Source organism: Mauremys mutica, chromosome 16 (genome assembly GCF_020497125.1).
Source record: "Mauremys mutica isolate MM-2020 ecotype Southern chromosome 16, ASM2049712v1, whole genome shotgun sequence".
Taxonomy (NCBI): domain Eukaryota; kingdom Metazoa; phylum Chordata; order Testudines; family Geoemydidae; genus Mauremys; species Mauremys mutica.
This window is the reverse complement of record NC_059087.1, coordinates 4,899,272-4,912,492: the sequence shown is the minus strand read 5'-3', so window position 1 is coordinate 4,912,492 and position 13,221 is coordinate 4,899,272. Positions and strand designations below refer to the sequence as shown.

The following is a 13,221-nucleotide window of genomic DNA, read 5'->3' as shown; positions in this document are numbered from 1 at the left end:
CTGTTATCCTGAATGTGGGCCAGCTCCTTGAGGATAACAGCCTTTGAACCTTGGTGCAAGTCCTTGCCCTGCGATAGACTAATAACAATACCTTGCTCTTATCTAGCACTTTTCACCCATGGATCTCAAAGTGCATTACAAGGGAGGGTCAATCCGATTATCCCCATTCTAGGGATGGGAAAACTGAGGCATAGAGAGAAGTGACTTGCCACCAGGCCAATGGCAGAACCAGGAATAGAATCCAGGACTCTTGGGTGCCAGTCCAGTCTGCTATCCTCTGGACAACACTGCCTATGTGACCATGGGCAACTCACTTAGCCTGTCTGTGCCTCAGGTCCTCCTCCTGCAATGGGGCAAACATCCCAGCTCTGCCTCACAGGGATCTTGTGCAATAAATACAGTAATGATTATGAGACTCTCAGATACTGCAGTGAAGGAGGCACTCAGATACTGCAGTGAAGGGGGCCAGATGAGTCCTAAGATGAAAGGTGGAGGAAGACAGCGTTCACCCTTCTAAGAGGCCTTTTGTCTGGAATGCGACGGAGCCAAAAATGAAAACAAAAGGCCGAGCTGGCATTTCGTCATTTCCCAGTAAGTCCCGAAGGCATGAGGGAGTCCCTGATCAACGCAGCCTCCTGTGCGGCACACACAGCTGCAGCATTGCTCATTCTTCCCACAGCCGTGACCTCCGGGCCTAAGGAAGAGGGAGCGACTCTTCATGGCAAGAGAGAGATGATTAAATTTTCTTTGCTAGCTTAATCCATGGCCTTTCCTCAGCAATGACTGTCAGTTTGGCCGCACACAGGGCACTGGCTGTTTTTCTTTCCTGACCAAGCTATTGGCCTTTCTCTTGCCAGTGAGTTAAGGACACCCAACTTACGTCGTGTCAGACATGACTTTACTCTCCAGCAGGGTACCAAGGGCACACCATGCTCCTTGGCATCTGCCCTCTGAGCCAGCCCCCAGGAGAGCCTGCCTTTAACCCTTCCCCAGGGGGCTACATTTATGTGTGTCTCTATGTAGCGGCAGACCAGGAACTGCCACTGGTACCTTATGCCCTATCATTAAAAGCAAACAAAGGAAAGGCCTATCTGGCTGGATATGAAAATGACCAATAGAAACAGGATCGTCTTGGCTTTTACTTTTCTCATAAGGCTCTCTGGGGCACCTGGCATTGGCCACTGCCGGTAGACAGGATACTGGGCTAGATGGACCTTTGGTCTGACCCAGTATGGCCATTCTTATGTTCTTATGATCTCTGCATCATTTCCAAGCATTGTATGCTCTATCCACTGCTCTAGCTAAGCATTTTATGCTCTATCCAGGCACTGGTCGTGCAGACAGACCCTGGTGACTGGATTCCTCTTGTTTTCTGTGTGTCACTCTACTGCATAAACAGTCACAATGCAGGCTTCAGTCAGTGCAACTTCCCTTGCCAACGTGGTTCACCATTGGCCCCAAGGAGGGAACCCCCCTCAATGGCCGAAAGAGGAGCCCACTCCCCAGGGCCAATCCAGTTCTAGAGGCTGTGAGTGCCAACAGGGAGGGCATTTCAGGACCTGCATGAAGTGAGCTTAAGTGCTTTCCTGAATCAGTGCCATCGTGCCAACGATAGGTTTTTTCCACCTAGCTCTGAATTAGGTGAATGTGTATTTCACAGCAATCCAAGGTGACGTTTTGTACAGCTGAAATCTCTGTGAAAGCCCCTCTGCTGTTTCGAGCTTTGATATACAAATTCCCCACTGTCAACAATGGGATTTGACCAAGGTCCTGCTCTGCCCTGAGAAGGTGCTTGGGCCTCACCTGTCTGAGTGGGCTAGAACCTGCGATGGTCTGGAAGGGCTTGTTGGACCATAATGGTGATTTTCAATCACTCTTGGAACACTGAGAAGGGTAAGGGGTGACTTGAGCCGCCTGTATCGGTTCCTACATGGGGAACAAACATCTGATAATGGGCATGTCAATCTAGCAGGCAAAGGTATAATGAGATCCAGTGGCTGGAAGTCGAAGCTAGACATATTCTGGAAATAAGGTGCACATGTTTTTAAAATGGTGGGGGTAATTAATGATTGGTTCAATTTACCAAGGGTTGAGGTGGGTTCTTATTGAGATTGGGTGGTTTTCTAAAAGATCGACTCTTGCTCAAACAGGAATTAATTCAGGGAAGGCCTACGGCCTCTGTTATGCAGGAGGTCAGAGTAGATGATTGCCGTGCTCCTCTCTGGCTTTACAATCTATGAACCTCTCACTCAACAAGTGACTTCTATGCCCGTTGAATCGAACGGGCCAGACGGTGACCTCGGTCACACCGCACTGTGGAACTGGCGTGACTCTGCTCACTGCAGTGCCCCAGATCTACACCAGTGTGAGTGGCAGAGGGATCTATATCCACCCGTCTAAAGGGAGCTTATCACTGTGGCTAGAATACCAACGCGGCTCCCTGGCTGAGCAAACGCAGTCAGCATGTAAGGCACTATTGGAATGATCTGAGCTACTGCGTGTGAGGGGGACGAGCCCTTGCCTGGCCTCTCCTGGCCGCTCCTGCTGTTGTTGAATACAGCTGCTGATCCTTTCTTTCCCTCCTGGTTGCAGCTGTGCTTTTCACCAGCCTGGGCTGAAGGCTCTTTAAAATCAGTATTTTGTTCCATGACATTAATTTTATGATATCCCTGGAGTGGTTCCAAAGCAAAGTTTTATGTGATATGATTACACAAGGTGAATTGTCCTGTATCTGTTTAATGAAACAGATACTGTCTTTAATGATTCTTTGGGGAATTAAATACAGTTAAGCTGTTAATCAGGCATTGGTTCCTCAAGGAGGACAAGAGGAAGGAGCACATACCCAGAGCTTTTCTGCATCATAAGATACATGTGTATTACAGTTTCAGCAGAATCACAGCTTATTATTGGTGTTTCATCATCCTTTTTATCACCTGATTTTAATGTGGGGATCAATTAGCGAGAGACCTTGGGAATAACTGAAAGATTTTTAGGCGGGAGCACGTGGAGTCAGCCTAGGGACCAGATGGCTAGTTGAGCTCACTGAGGATATTATCAATCACCAGCCAAAGACCTTTGTGGAACTTTATCGACAGGGCCCATTGTCATTTCTTTCAGAGCCATTTTGCTGAACTACTCCTGGTGTTGAAGATCAGTAAACACCACATTTGGGATCTCTCTCTCTCTCACACACACACACATACACACACACAGAGCCCATTTTCATTTACAGTTGTCCAAGGGAAAAATTGAAACTATAAAGTCAACCTCAAAACTCAGTGCTGTGATTAGACAGCCTATTCGCATTCAATTTCAGGAGTGACAGGTGGTAATAGCCACCTTGATTAAACCCAGAGAGCCCAAGTAGCACGAAGAAATGCAGAGTCTGGGCTGATTAAATGCCCAGAGGAGAGGCGGGGACTTGCAGTGGTTGCCACTGACAGTAAAAGTGAAAAGAAGGCAGGCATTACCTTGCCTCAGTAGCTGAGATTTCCAGCTCACGTGACATTGTTGTCATGGAAATCATACCAGTTCTGTGTACAGAAAGTGCGTCAGCCCCATTGACTTTAGAAACAAGCAGCATCTCAGCAGAGTTGAGGGAAGCTACAAGGGGAAAAGATACTGGGATACAGAAGGAAAGTATCAGACTTAGAGCCAGTTTTAGGAGGTTTTGGTAAAGATCAATCTGGCAAGGTCAGCAAGGTTACGTGATGCATATGACATGCATGAAGTTTGCATGCTGTATGGAAAGACTCCTCCTCAGTGCTGAGGCAGGACCGACTAAACCTAGACTATCCCTGACAGGTGTGTGTTCAACCTGTTCTTAAACACCTCCCATGATGGGGATTCTGCAACCTCCTTGGAAGCTTATTCCAGAGCTTAACTACCCGTATAGCTAGAGTTTTCCCAAATATCTAACCTAAATCTCCCTGGCTGCAGATTTAGCCCATTACTACTTGTCCTACCTTCAGTGGACATGGAGAACAACTGATCACCATCCTCTTTATAATCGCGCTTAATGTATCTGAAGACATATCAGGTCCCCCCTCAGTCTTCTTTTCTCAAGACTCAACATGCCTGGTTTGTTTAACCTTCCCTCGCAGGTCAGGGTTTCTAAACCTTTGGTCATTTTTGTTGCTCCCCACTGGACTCTCTCCAGTCTGTCCACGTCTTTCCAGATTTGGACACAGAACGCCAGCTGAGGCCTCACCAGTGCTGAGCTAAGTTCCCCCACACATCACCTCCATATCGGTGCGCATAACAAAATTAATTCCGCACATGGATGTAAAAAGTTAGAGGGATCATTGATGCTGAGTAGAGCAGGACAACTACCTCCCGTGTCTTACATACGACACCCCTGTTAATACACCCCAGAATGGCATTAGCCTTTTTCACAACTGCATCATGCTGCTGACTCATATTTGGTTTGTGATCCACTATAACCCCCAGATCCTTTTCAGCAGTACCACCACCTAGCTAATTATTCCCCAATTTGTAGCTCTGCATTTGATTTTTCCTTCCTAAATGAAGCACTTTGCACTTATCTTCACTGAATTTCATCTTATTGATTTCAAATCAATTCTCCAATTTATCAAGGTCGTTTTAAATTTGAATCCTGCCCTTCACGGTGCTTTCAACCCACTCTCCCCTTCCAGCTTGGTGTCATCTACAAATTTTACATCACCTTCATCATCATCATCATCATAATTTGCACACTTCTCCTGCCTGTTGTTGAAGATCTCTGTATTTTACAGTGGGGCCAGGTACAGAGGATTTTCCTATATGCATTTGCTAAAATTTTCATACTGGATAAGGATTTGGATGCCCGATTGCCATTCAAATGAATGGGAATTGGGTGTGGAAATCTCAGCCATAGCACAGATCAGATTTTTGCCCCACATCAGAGCGTTCATTAATTATGCCTTGTTGTACCCTAGTGAGCTAGGCAAGTATAACCAGTATAATTCATATCCCCTTTCTGCAGAATGGGCTGAGACACAGGTCACTGGCCCAAGCCTACGCAGTGAGCAAGCCATACCGCGGTGCCACTGCTGGTCTCACTTTAAGGCTGGAAGGGAGGTATGAGCAGCACAAAGCTGACATTTCAGAGAGTCTGTCCTTCTGTACAGGGGAGCTTCTGTGTGTCCTTCTGGGAGAACGAAAGGAACACAAAGTGACTGCAGGGAGGGAGAAAACAAGCCGGGTTATTTGATACCTACATTTCCTGTCAGACCCTCTCTCTCACTCGTCCCTCCTCCTTATGCTTGTTGGGGAAGAGAAGCCGACGCATTTCAGACAGGGCTGGGGGAAACTTCCCAGTGCAAAGGTCTAAGACCATGTGTCCCTTCGTCAGCCTGAGTCAGGGTCTAGTCCATAACACCGCGTTGATATGTTTATAGAGTCTCCAGCCTTCCCGCTATTCCTGCCCCATTCCCCTGGCATAAGCCTCAGCCCCCTCCAATTCTTTCGCCCACTGCTGGCTCCAGGACCTCCTCCTCACTGCCCCCAGGACTGGAACAGGCTCCCAGACCCACTCAACATGAGTGCCAATGCTTCTCCCTCCCACCCCCAAAGACCTCACCCTGTAATGAAGTACTGATGTCATAGCTCCCACCTACATTAACTGCACCTTTCCTGTCTGTACACTTAGACCAAGTCCTGCAAGCCTTCCTTGCTTGAGAGCTGGGCTGGACTGACCTATCACTGGGCCCTAGGCAACCACAGGGGTCACAGTGCCACTCAGGTTTGGGTCTTCTCCCCCCAAATTTGGGGCATAGGCACCTACTTAGTTTGCCTATGCATCAGTCCAACCCTGCTTGAGAGGTCTCTTTGACGTCCAACAGATCAGGATTTGACCGTTGTTTTGTAATCTCATTGGGTCATGGGCTGAATTCTTTGTTCTGATAGGGGAACTGTTACTCTTGCAAAGTGCTGCCATATTATTAATGATATTACTAATAGATAGATTGGTAAACAAGAGACCTACATTATGTCTAGTGCCTTCACACATGCTGTGACTGATACTGTTGTTAATGGATTTCCTTTGCTTCTCGCAGAATGGCCAGAGTTCGTCAAAAATTACGCCCCCTGGTGGGCCGCTCACACGCTGGACTGGTTGAAGTATGGCAAAAATGTCCTTGTGGTGCACTTTGAGGACCTGAAGCGAGATCTCTTTGTCCAACTGAAGAGGATGGTGAGCCTCCTGGGCACCAGGGTCTTTGAGGACAGACTCTTGTGTGTCGAGGGCCAAAAAGATGGAAACTTTAAGCGCTCCGGGCTGAGGAAACTGGAATATGACCCCTACACGCCCGAGATGAGAAAAACGATCAGCGCTTACATTAAAACTGTGGACATGGCTCTGAAACTCAGAAACCTCACAGGGGTCCCAGATGACTATTATCCAAGATGATGAAGATGACGCTTGGGGGAACTGACTCTAACCAGAACAGAAAGGCTTGGTTTTCCCAGCCAGTACCTAGTTCCACCCAGTGGGTGGCTTTCTTTGAATTATCCATCTGCTGCTATTAGCTGTTAATGAATTCCCTGCATGAGAAAAAAGAATGGTCACCAGTCACCGCTGAGAAGACGCCTTGGCAAACACATCAACGAGTCTACATTCTTTGGGGATTGTGCCGTTGTGAATTGGCATTTGCGACATGAAAACCTTCACCGCTGCTGTCTTTACCGTTTTCTCTCTCCTATAGCGTGGGGTGTGTTTTGCGTTCTCTGTCAGACTTTACAAAATGGTGAACAATGTTCTGAAATGGCGGGAAGGAGAAGCAGCCTCCGATTTCCAGTCTGAAATGGGGCTGAACAGAGACATGGCATTTAAAATTTGATCTGATGTTATTTACGGTGATCCATTCATTCCTAACAACGTAACTTTATTTATAACCTTCCTTGGAGTTTGGGGGTAATGCTAATGCTGGAGATTAACAGTAAAACTCACTGTGCATTTCCTGGGCCTAATTCAGCTCGCAGGCCCTGATCCAACAAGGCACTTTAGCACATATTTCGCTGAAGCACAGCTTCTGAACCTGGGGGTCGCGAACCCTGCGTGTCAGGGGTCACGACCACCTGGATTTTCTTAGATCACTAACAGGGGCGGCTCTAGAAATCAGGCTGCCCCAAGCAGCGCGGTGCGCTGCGCCGCCCTTCCCCGGTCCTGCGGCGGGTCCCCTCTTCCCGCGGCTCCGGTTAAGCTCCCGCAGGCATGACTGCGGCAGGTCAACCGGAGCCCGGGACGAGCGGACCTGCCGCAGGCATGACTGCGGCGGGTGCCGTGGTCCCGCGGCTCCGGTTGACCTGCCGCAGGCATGCCTGCGGGAGCTTAACCGGAGCCGCGGGAAGAGGGGACCCGCCGCAGTCATGCCTGCGGCAGGTCCGCTCGTCCCGGGGCTCCGGTGGACCTCCCGCAGGCATGACTGCGGCAGGTCCGCCGGCCCAGCCTCCCGCCCTCCCCGGCGGCAGGGGACGCCCCCTACATTTTGCCGCCCTAGGCACCAGCTTGTTTTGCTGGTGCCTAGAGCCGCCCCTGATCACTAAGTAGGAGGGAAGTCCTGACCGAATGAGATGGGCGTCGGGGGGAGAGGAGTATGACAGAGGCTGAGAACCACTGACTTCAGGCACCTGCTTAACTGTAAACTGTAAGCACAGGAACAGTCTAATCCCTTGCTACTCCCTTTCTCAAAGTTAAGCATGTGCCTAAGTGCTTTGCTGGATCAGGGCCATGGTTACATGAGTCTAAATATGAGGAACGACACTGGAGTCACTGGAGTTACACTGGCTTAAAGACAAACCAACGTGCCCCATCCCCCACCTACATCCCAGCTGTATTGTCCTCCCCACCTCCTCCTGCATAAGGCCTTGCACGTCCCGGCTGATGCCGATCATCTCTTTGGCAGCAAATGCGCCCGGGCCTGGACAGGCTCCTGTGCTGGCTGCTGACATTCTTGTCACAGAATCCCAGACAGGGCCATTATCTTTAGACAAATATTTGCTGCTTCATCGGTGCAAGGTCACCACACGCCACTTCCATTTGCCCTCCTCGCAGACGCCAGCTCTCTCCTCTGGCAAGCCAAGGTCTCCCTCGAGCGCTCACAGCCGGGGCTGACAGTCACCCACGGGTGGGGAAGTCGTTACCGGGGCTGCATAGCACTGAAGCTGTCAGGCTGATTCGATCCCCCTGCATGCTCATTTGACATTCGTTGCCTCTGAAAATTGGAACAGAAAGAAGGAGAGGAAAAAACGATGCCCCAGAGGGAGAGGTGGAGGTCTGGGTCCTCCATCCCTGCCCTCCGAAGCGCGGAAGCCATGAAGCAGGGGTAACGTCACTGTCCTTTGGAGGATTACAAATGAGCGAACGGTGTTGGGGATGGGCACCAACTGCTAGGGAGCTATTGAATTTGGACCTGAGCCTCATGTCGACCAGAGTCTGGGGTCCCCAGATTTGAGGTCCCAGTTCAGTGTGTCCAAGCTGTGAAGTCTGGATCTAGATCTGAATCCAAACACCCTTGAAATTCCAGGGGGAAGGATGGTTCAGACCCCAGTGTCTGGATTGGGCCAATCTATGCTTATCATGCATCAGGTACCCATCTGGATCGGGCTCCACAGCACAGCAACAGCAGCCGAGATGCGGCCCTTCGTTAGCTGAATTGTAATTGAAACTCTTGCAGCTGAGTAGCTCCTACTCTAGCTGTTCGCAGCCTTTTAAAAAGCCCTTTGTCTCTGGAGAGGCAGCAAGGAGGCTTTTGGAGTCAACAAGATAAGAGCAGCCCTTCTTACTCAGCCTGCTTGACTCTCCTTCACTCCCACTCCTCCCAAAGCCTGCTGCTCTGCCGAGAAGGGTTGAGCACCCACCTCGGAAAGGAGTTTGCTGTTGCTCCTCCAACCTGTCATTAGTTCTGCAACAAGGATGTTGCCCCATTTTCCATCAGCTGTTGCCGTGCCCTTGTGCACAAGAGAACGAGGAAAGGGCTGGAGGGGGTTAGGGAGAAAATCCTGAGGCTGAGCTGTTTAGATGGCTAAAATCAGGAACAAATTACTCCAGCTGGAAACAATTCAGGACCATTCCCTACAACCCACCTCCACCCCCACTCAGACACTCACCCATGCCCACACCAAGAGGGGGCTGTGACAGACACTCTGTAGCCTCTGAGTTCTTGCTGCCAAAACCAAAGGATTTGTGTGTATTTCAGTAAGGTATTTTGCAAAGCCAACATTCCTAGGAGCTGCATGTGGTCCTGCAGCAAATTCCAAACCACCAGTTCAATGCTTCACCGTAGTTCAGTTCCCGCACCCTGCCAACATCATCTGCGCGTCCCCTTTGGGTGTAGATGCAAAAGCCATATATTGTACTCAGCCTTTTTCTATAGCTAGTTACTCGACAGTTGGCTTTTAACTCTTGATCTTGATAGAAATAAGTGCACAGTTCTATAGATATCTCTATATTCCAGGAAAGCAAAGCAAACTACATTGAGAAGAGGAAAAATTTAAATAAATATATTTTTTTAACATGTCTGAGGAAAAGACATAGTCAAATGGAAAGTTACAGCAACACCAGGGCTGCGGGGTTTGCTTTCATTGGGGTTTTTTTTCCCTTCCTGATTTCTCTTTTCTTTGGCTGTTTAGTCATCTAGGTACAAGCAGAAGCCTTAGCTTACAGGCCGGGTCTCATCTCTGAATGGATTTTGTAAGGAATAGCTACAGTGTTTTTAACACTTTCTTTAGCCAATCATTTGAGGTTTTCTAGGAGATCAGATGCCTGTGTCCTGATAGAGAAAGCAATCTGGTTTCCCTTTCCTTCGTTTGTGGCGGTCCCGGGGCTGCCAACCTCTGTCAGAGCAATCCTCAGGTTAATGCCTATTAAACGAGAGTTTTGTTGATATTCTGCAGTGTGCTGGCATGTGTTTTGCAGAGCAGCTCGACACACACACAGACTCGAGCCCAGGGACACAGAGATGTCACCCACCGAGACAGCTCAAAGGCAACTGTCAGGCATGGATGATATTGCCCCCCAAATGGGCTAGGTGCTTCACAGAGCAAATCCACAGACGTGACATGGTTTCCTGGCCAGAGAGCTGACAATCTCATTGTTGACGAAAGCAGCAAAGAGGAGGGGATGCAGCAACCAGTGGAAAGCAGGGAGCAACAGGGGATGGAGCAAAGGGCCAGGGTTACAGGCGTGCGCTCTCTTGCCTATACAAACCTGGGGAAATCACAAGGTTACTGCTATATTTATGCCTCTTGTGGGAGACGCAAAATAAGTGGTGCTTTAGGAAGGCTCTGAATGAGAAAAAAAGGGAGGGATTGGTCAGGATATTACATGTGCAAGGGGCAAAGGCATGGGACTGGGAGAAAAATTGTCTCACACACACACACACACACACACACACACACACACACACGCACACACACACACACAGTCGCAGGTTAAAAGCCCCCAAAGCAGGCCCCTTGGGTTTTCCTGTGCAAACACAAACCATCTGGTGACGTTCAAGGATGCATTACCTTAGTGTGACCCAGCCCCAGAATCTCCCCAGTTTTGCCAGCCATGGGGCAAGCATTCTGCTCCTCAGGTGGCGATGCAAACGGAACAATCCCTCTCTCCCATGGGAACGTTCTGCCCTTCGTTATGGACGCAACGTCCTTGGAGAGCCTCATGGGCCAAGTTCAAGAGCAGCCTTGCCTGGAGCAGATCAGTTCTGATGTCATGAGCAGGTGCTGCTAAGAACAAGCTGCCAGGACAACGAATTCTAACAGGGGCAGCCAGGAGAAGGCAGAGTGAAAGCAAAAGTAACACCTCCCTATATAATAAAAGCAGAGCAAATATAGCAGGCTGGCATCTAGCATCGAAGTCTGCATGTGTAGCTGGAAAAGAGAAAAAAATGACGACAAGCTGGAGAGCTGACAGCATAGTCCTAAGCTGGCATCCAGGGTGACCCGAAGTAAAGCTATAGACAGTAGCGCCATACATAGCCATGTAAAGGCAGATGTCAACACCCAGAAGTCGACAAAACAAAAATCGCCAAAGGGTGTTCACACTTGCTCCCTCTGTCGACAAATCAAGGCCACATTGGGGGCACCATCATTGACAGTGTGAGCAATGCACTGTGGGTATGAATCCCACCCTGAGCGTTGGGGGAAGGCGGAGCTGGTTGCTGCACATCTGGGGAGGATTCCCTCCGAGTTCTCCCACAGCCTCCTCAGCTGCCAGGAGCGGCAGTCTCTCCTCCGCCTCCCTGCAGCAGCAGTCTGCCTGCCGCTGTGCTCCTGTGCAGGGCACAACAGGAGCGCTCCAATGATTTGCTCTTTGTTCCCCAAAGGGAACAGCGCACTCAGCTGTCAGATACTTCCCGGAACTTGGAAAGGGGAGGGGCGCAGGCCTGCGGGGCAGCTGAGATCAAACCAGTGAGCAGAGCGGTCACGGCAGGCATTGTGGGATACTGGGGGAAGCCAGTTCTGTCGATAAAACAAACAGCAGAGTCTGCACTGAGTCTTTGTCCACCATAAAGGGAGGGGGAAAGAAAAACGTCTCTCAGACGGGTGGAAGTTTTTTGTCGCCAAACCCGGGCGTTTTACCCAACAAACGTCTCACTGCCGTGTGTACGCTCTCACTGGTCTGTTGCCAAAAGGCAGTTTTTGGTGACAAAACTTGGTAGTATAGACAAAGCCTGAGTGAAAGGCTAAGTGCTAGTAGTCACTGGAGCAGCAGGTACGCTTGAGACGCTACTTGCGATAGCGGGATCATTCTAACTCACTGGAAAAAATACTGCAAAACAATATTCCAATGCTTCCAGAGTTTGCGCAATCTAGTAACTCACCGGCGTGCTTCTGTTGAGTTCTATGGACAGAGCAGACTTAGCTGCCATGGCTGCTGGAGACATGGCAGCCAAGCTACTAGTCATACATAAAGCACTATAGTAGGGGGGAAACATCATCTAAAAAAGGTCATCCTGCATACGAGGTGGACACCAACGTTCCCCACCTCGCCCTCTCCCGAGCAGTCCTGCACACCCGTGTTTGTAGATTCCTGTGTCAGATGAGCATCAACGTCATCAAAATTATAACAACTAATTACTTGAGCCTCACAAGCCCCTTGGGCTTGGAGAAGCTCTCAAGAGTTGTGATGAACAGCTCAGCTTCTAGAGTCGACAAACTGCACCAGGAAACTCATGAGAATCAGCTTTTGGGTCACGTGTTTGGTCCTTCTTGCTTCTTGTTAGGCTGAAACAAGCCTTTCCTTGCATTACCTTGGCACCTTGAACCTCCAAACTTAGATTTGCAACAAAACCCTAATTCAGGCAAGTTTTGCATGATGTCCAATTGCACCACAAAAGTCCTGCTGAGCTTTAGTCTGTGAATGAAATGTTGCCTAGATTCAAGGATGGGCACATTACGAGGGTATAAAACTAATTGGCTAGAGAGATAAACCACCCCTTTTTCCTGGCAAAATATGCCTGCTTTTATTTTTGGCACAAAATATTGTCCAGTTTGTGTTAGCTGAGAGTGCTATGCAAAAGAAGAGTCAAGCTTTACAGACTTCAGTGCCGCAGGTCTTTGAACAGGCAGAGGAGGCTAGCACAACACATTAGGTCAGTCACAAAGTTCTCTCGTCCATACTGTACAGCACGACCCTTCTAAACTCCCTGTTCCCCCTGACAGCCTGCAACCCAGGCCCTCCTGGTACTGGCCCACCCTGTAATAAAACCCTTTCCACTGATGTTCTTGGAAACGGAGTGAAAACCCCAAGACCCAAATGTACAGAGCTCCTCATGCTGCACAGTGAAAGCTCCATAGCAAAGCTATTAATGGCCCTACACATGAGCCGGCAGTTTACAATGGGAATCAGACTTGGTGGTGCCTTGAGTGAAATTGAGAAAATTCCCGAGCTAATCATTTAATTACAGCTTGGCGAGAAAGTCAAGCCAGGGTAACGCTTCAGACAACTCCCTTCGTGACTGGCAGAGTTGTTCACAGGCCTATGGTCTGTTACCCGGGCCAGGCCTGTGTCGTCCCACATCAGCAATGCCTGCAACTCAGCTGTGCCAAGAGCAAAAGTTTCAAGGAACACGCAGCCGTCCTTGTAGCCACATGAATGGGGTTTCGTTGGGCTCGCCCGGAAAGAACCACAGCACAGGCCCGAAGGACACAGGTTCTTTATGCCCAACAGCAGAGCTCTCAATGGTCTGCTTTGTCAGAGCGAAATGCCTTTGCCCACAG

At 49.4% G+C, this 13,221-nt stretch overlaps 1 protein-coding gene across 1 annotated transcript in view; it reads left to right on the top strand.

Annotated features, from left to right (window-relative positions):
* Window positions 1–7,158, top strand: part of WSCD2 (WSC domain containing 2) — a 134,716-nt gene extending 127,558 nt beyond the window's left edge. The window contains exon 9 of the mRNA XM_044990187.1: window positions 6,057–7,158. Coding sequence (XP_044846122.1) covers window positions 6,057–6,409 — 353 coding nt within the window. The 3' untranslated portion in view covers window positions 6,410–7,158. The remainder of the gene's footprint in view (window positions 1–6,056) is intronic.
* The last annotated feature ends 6,063 nt before the right edge of the window (window positions 7,159–13,221 follow it).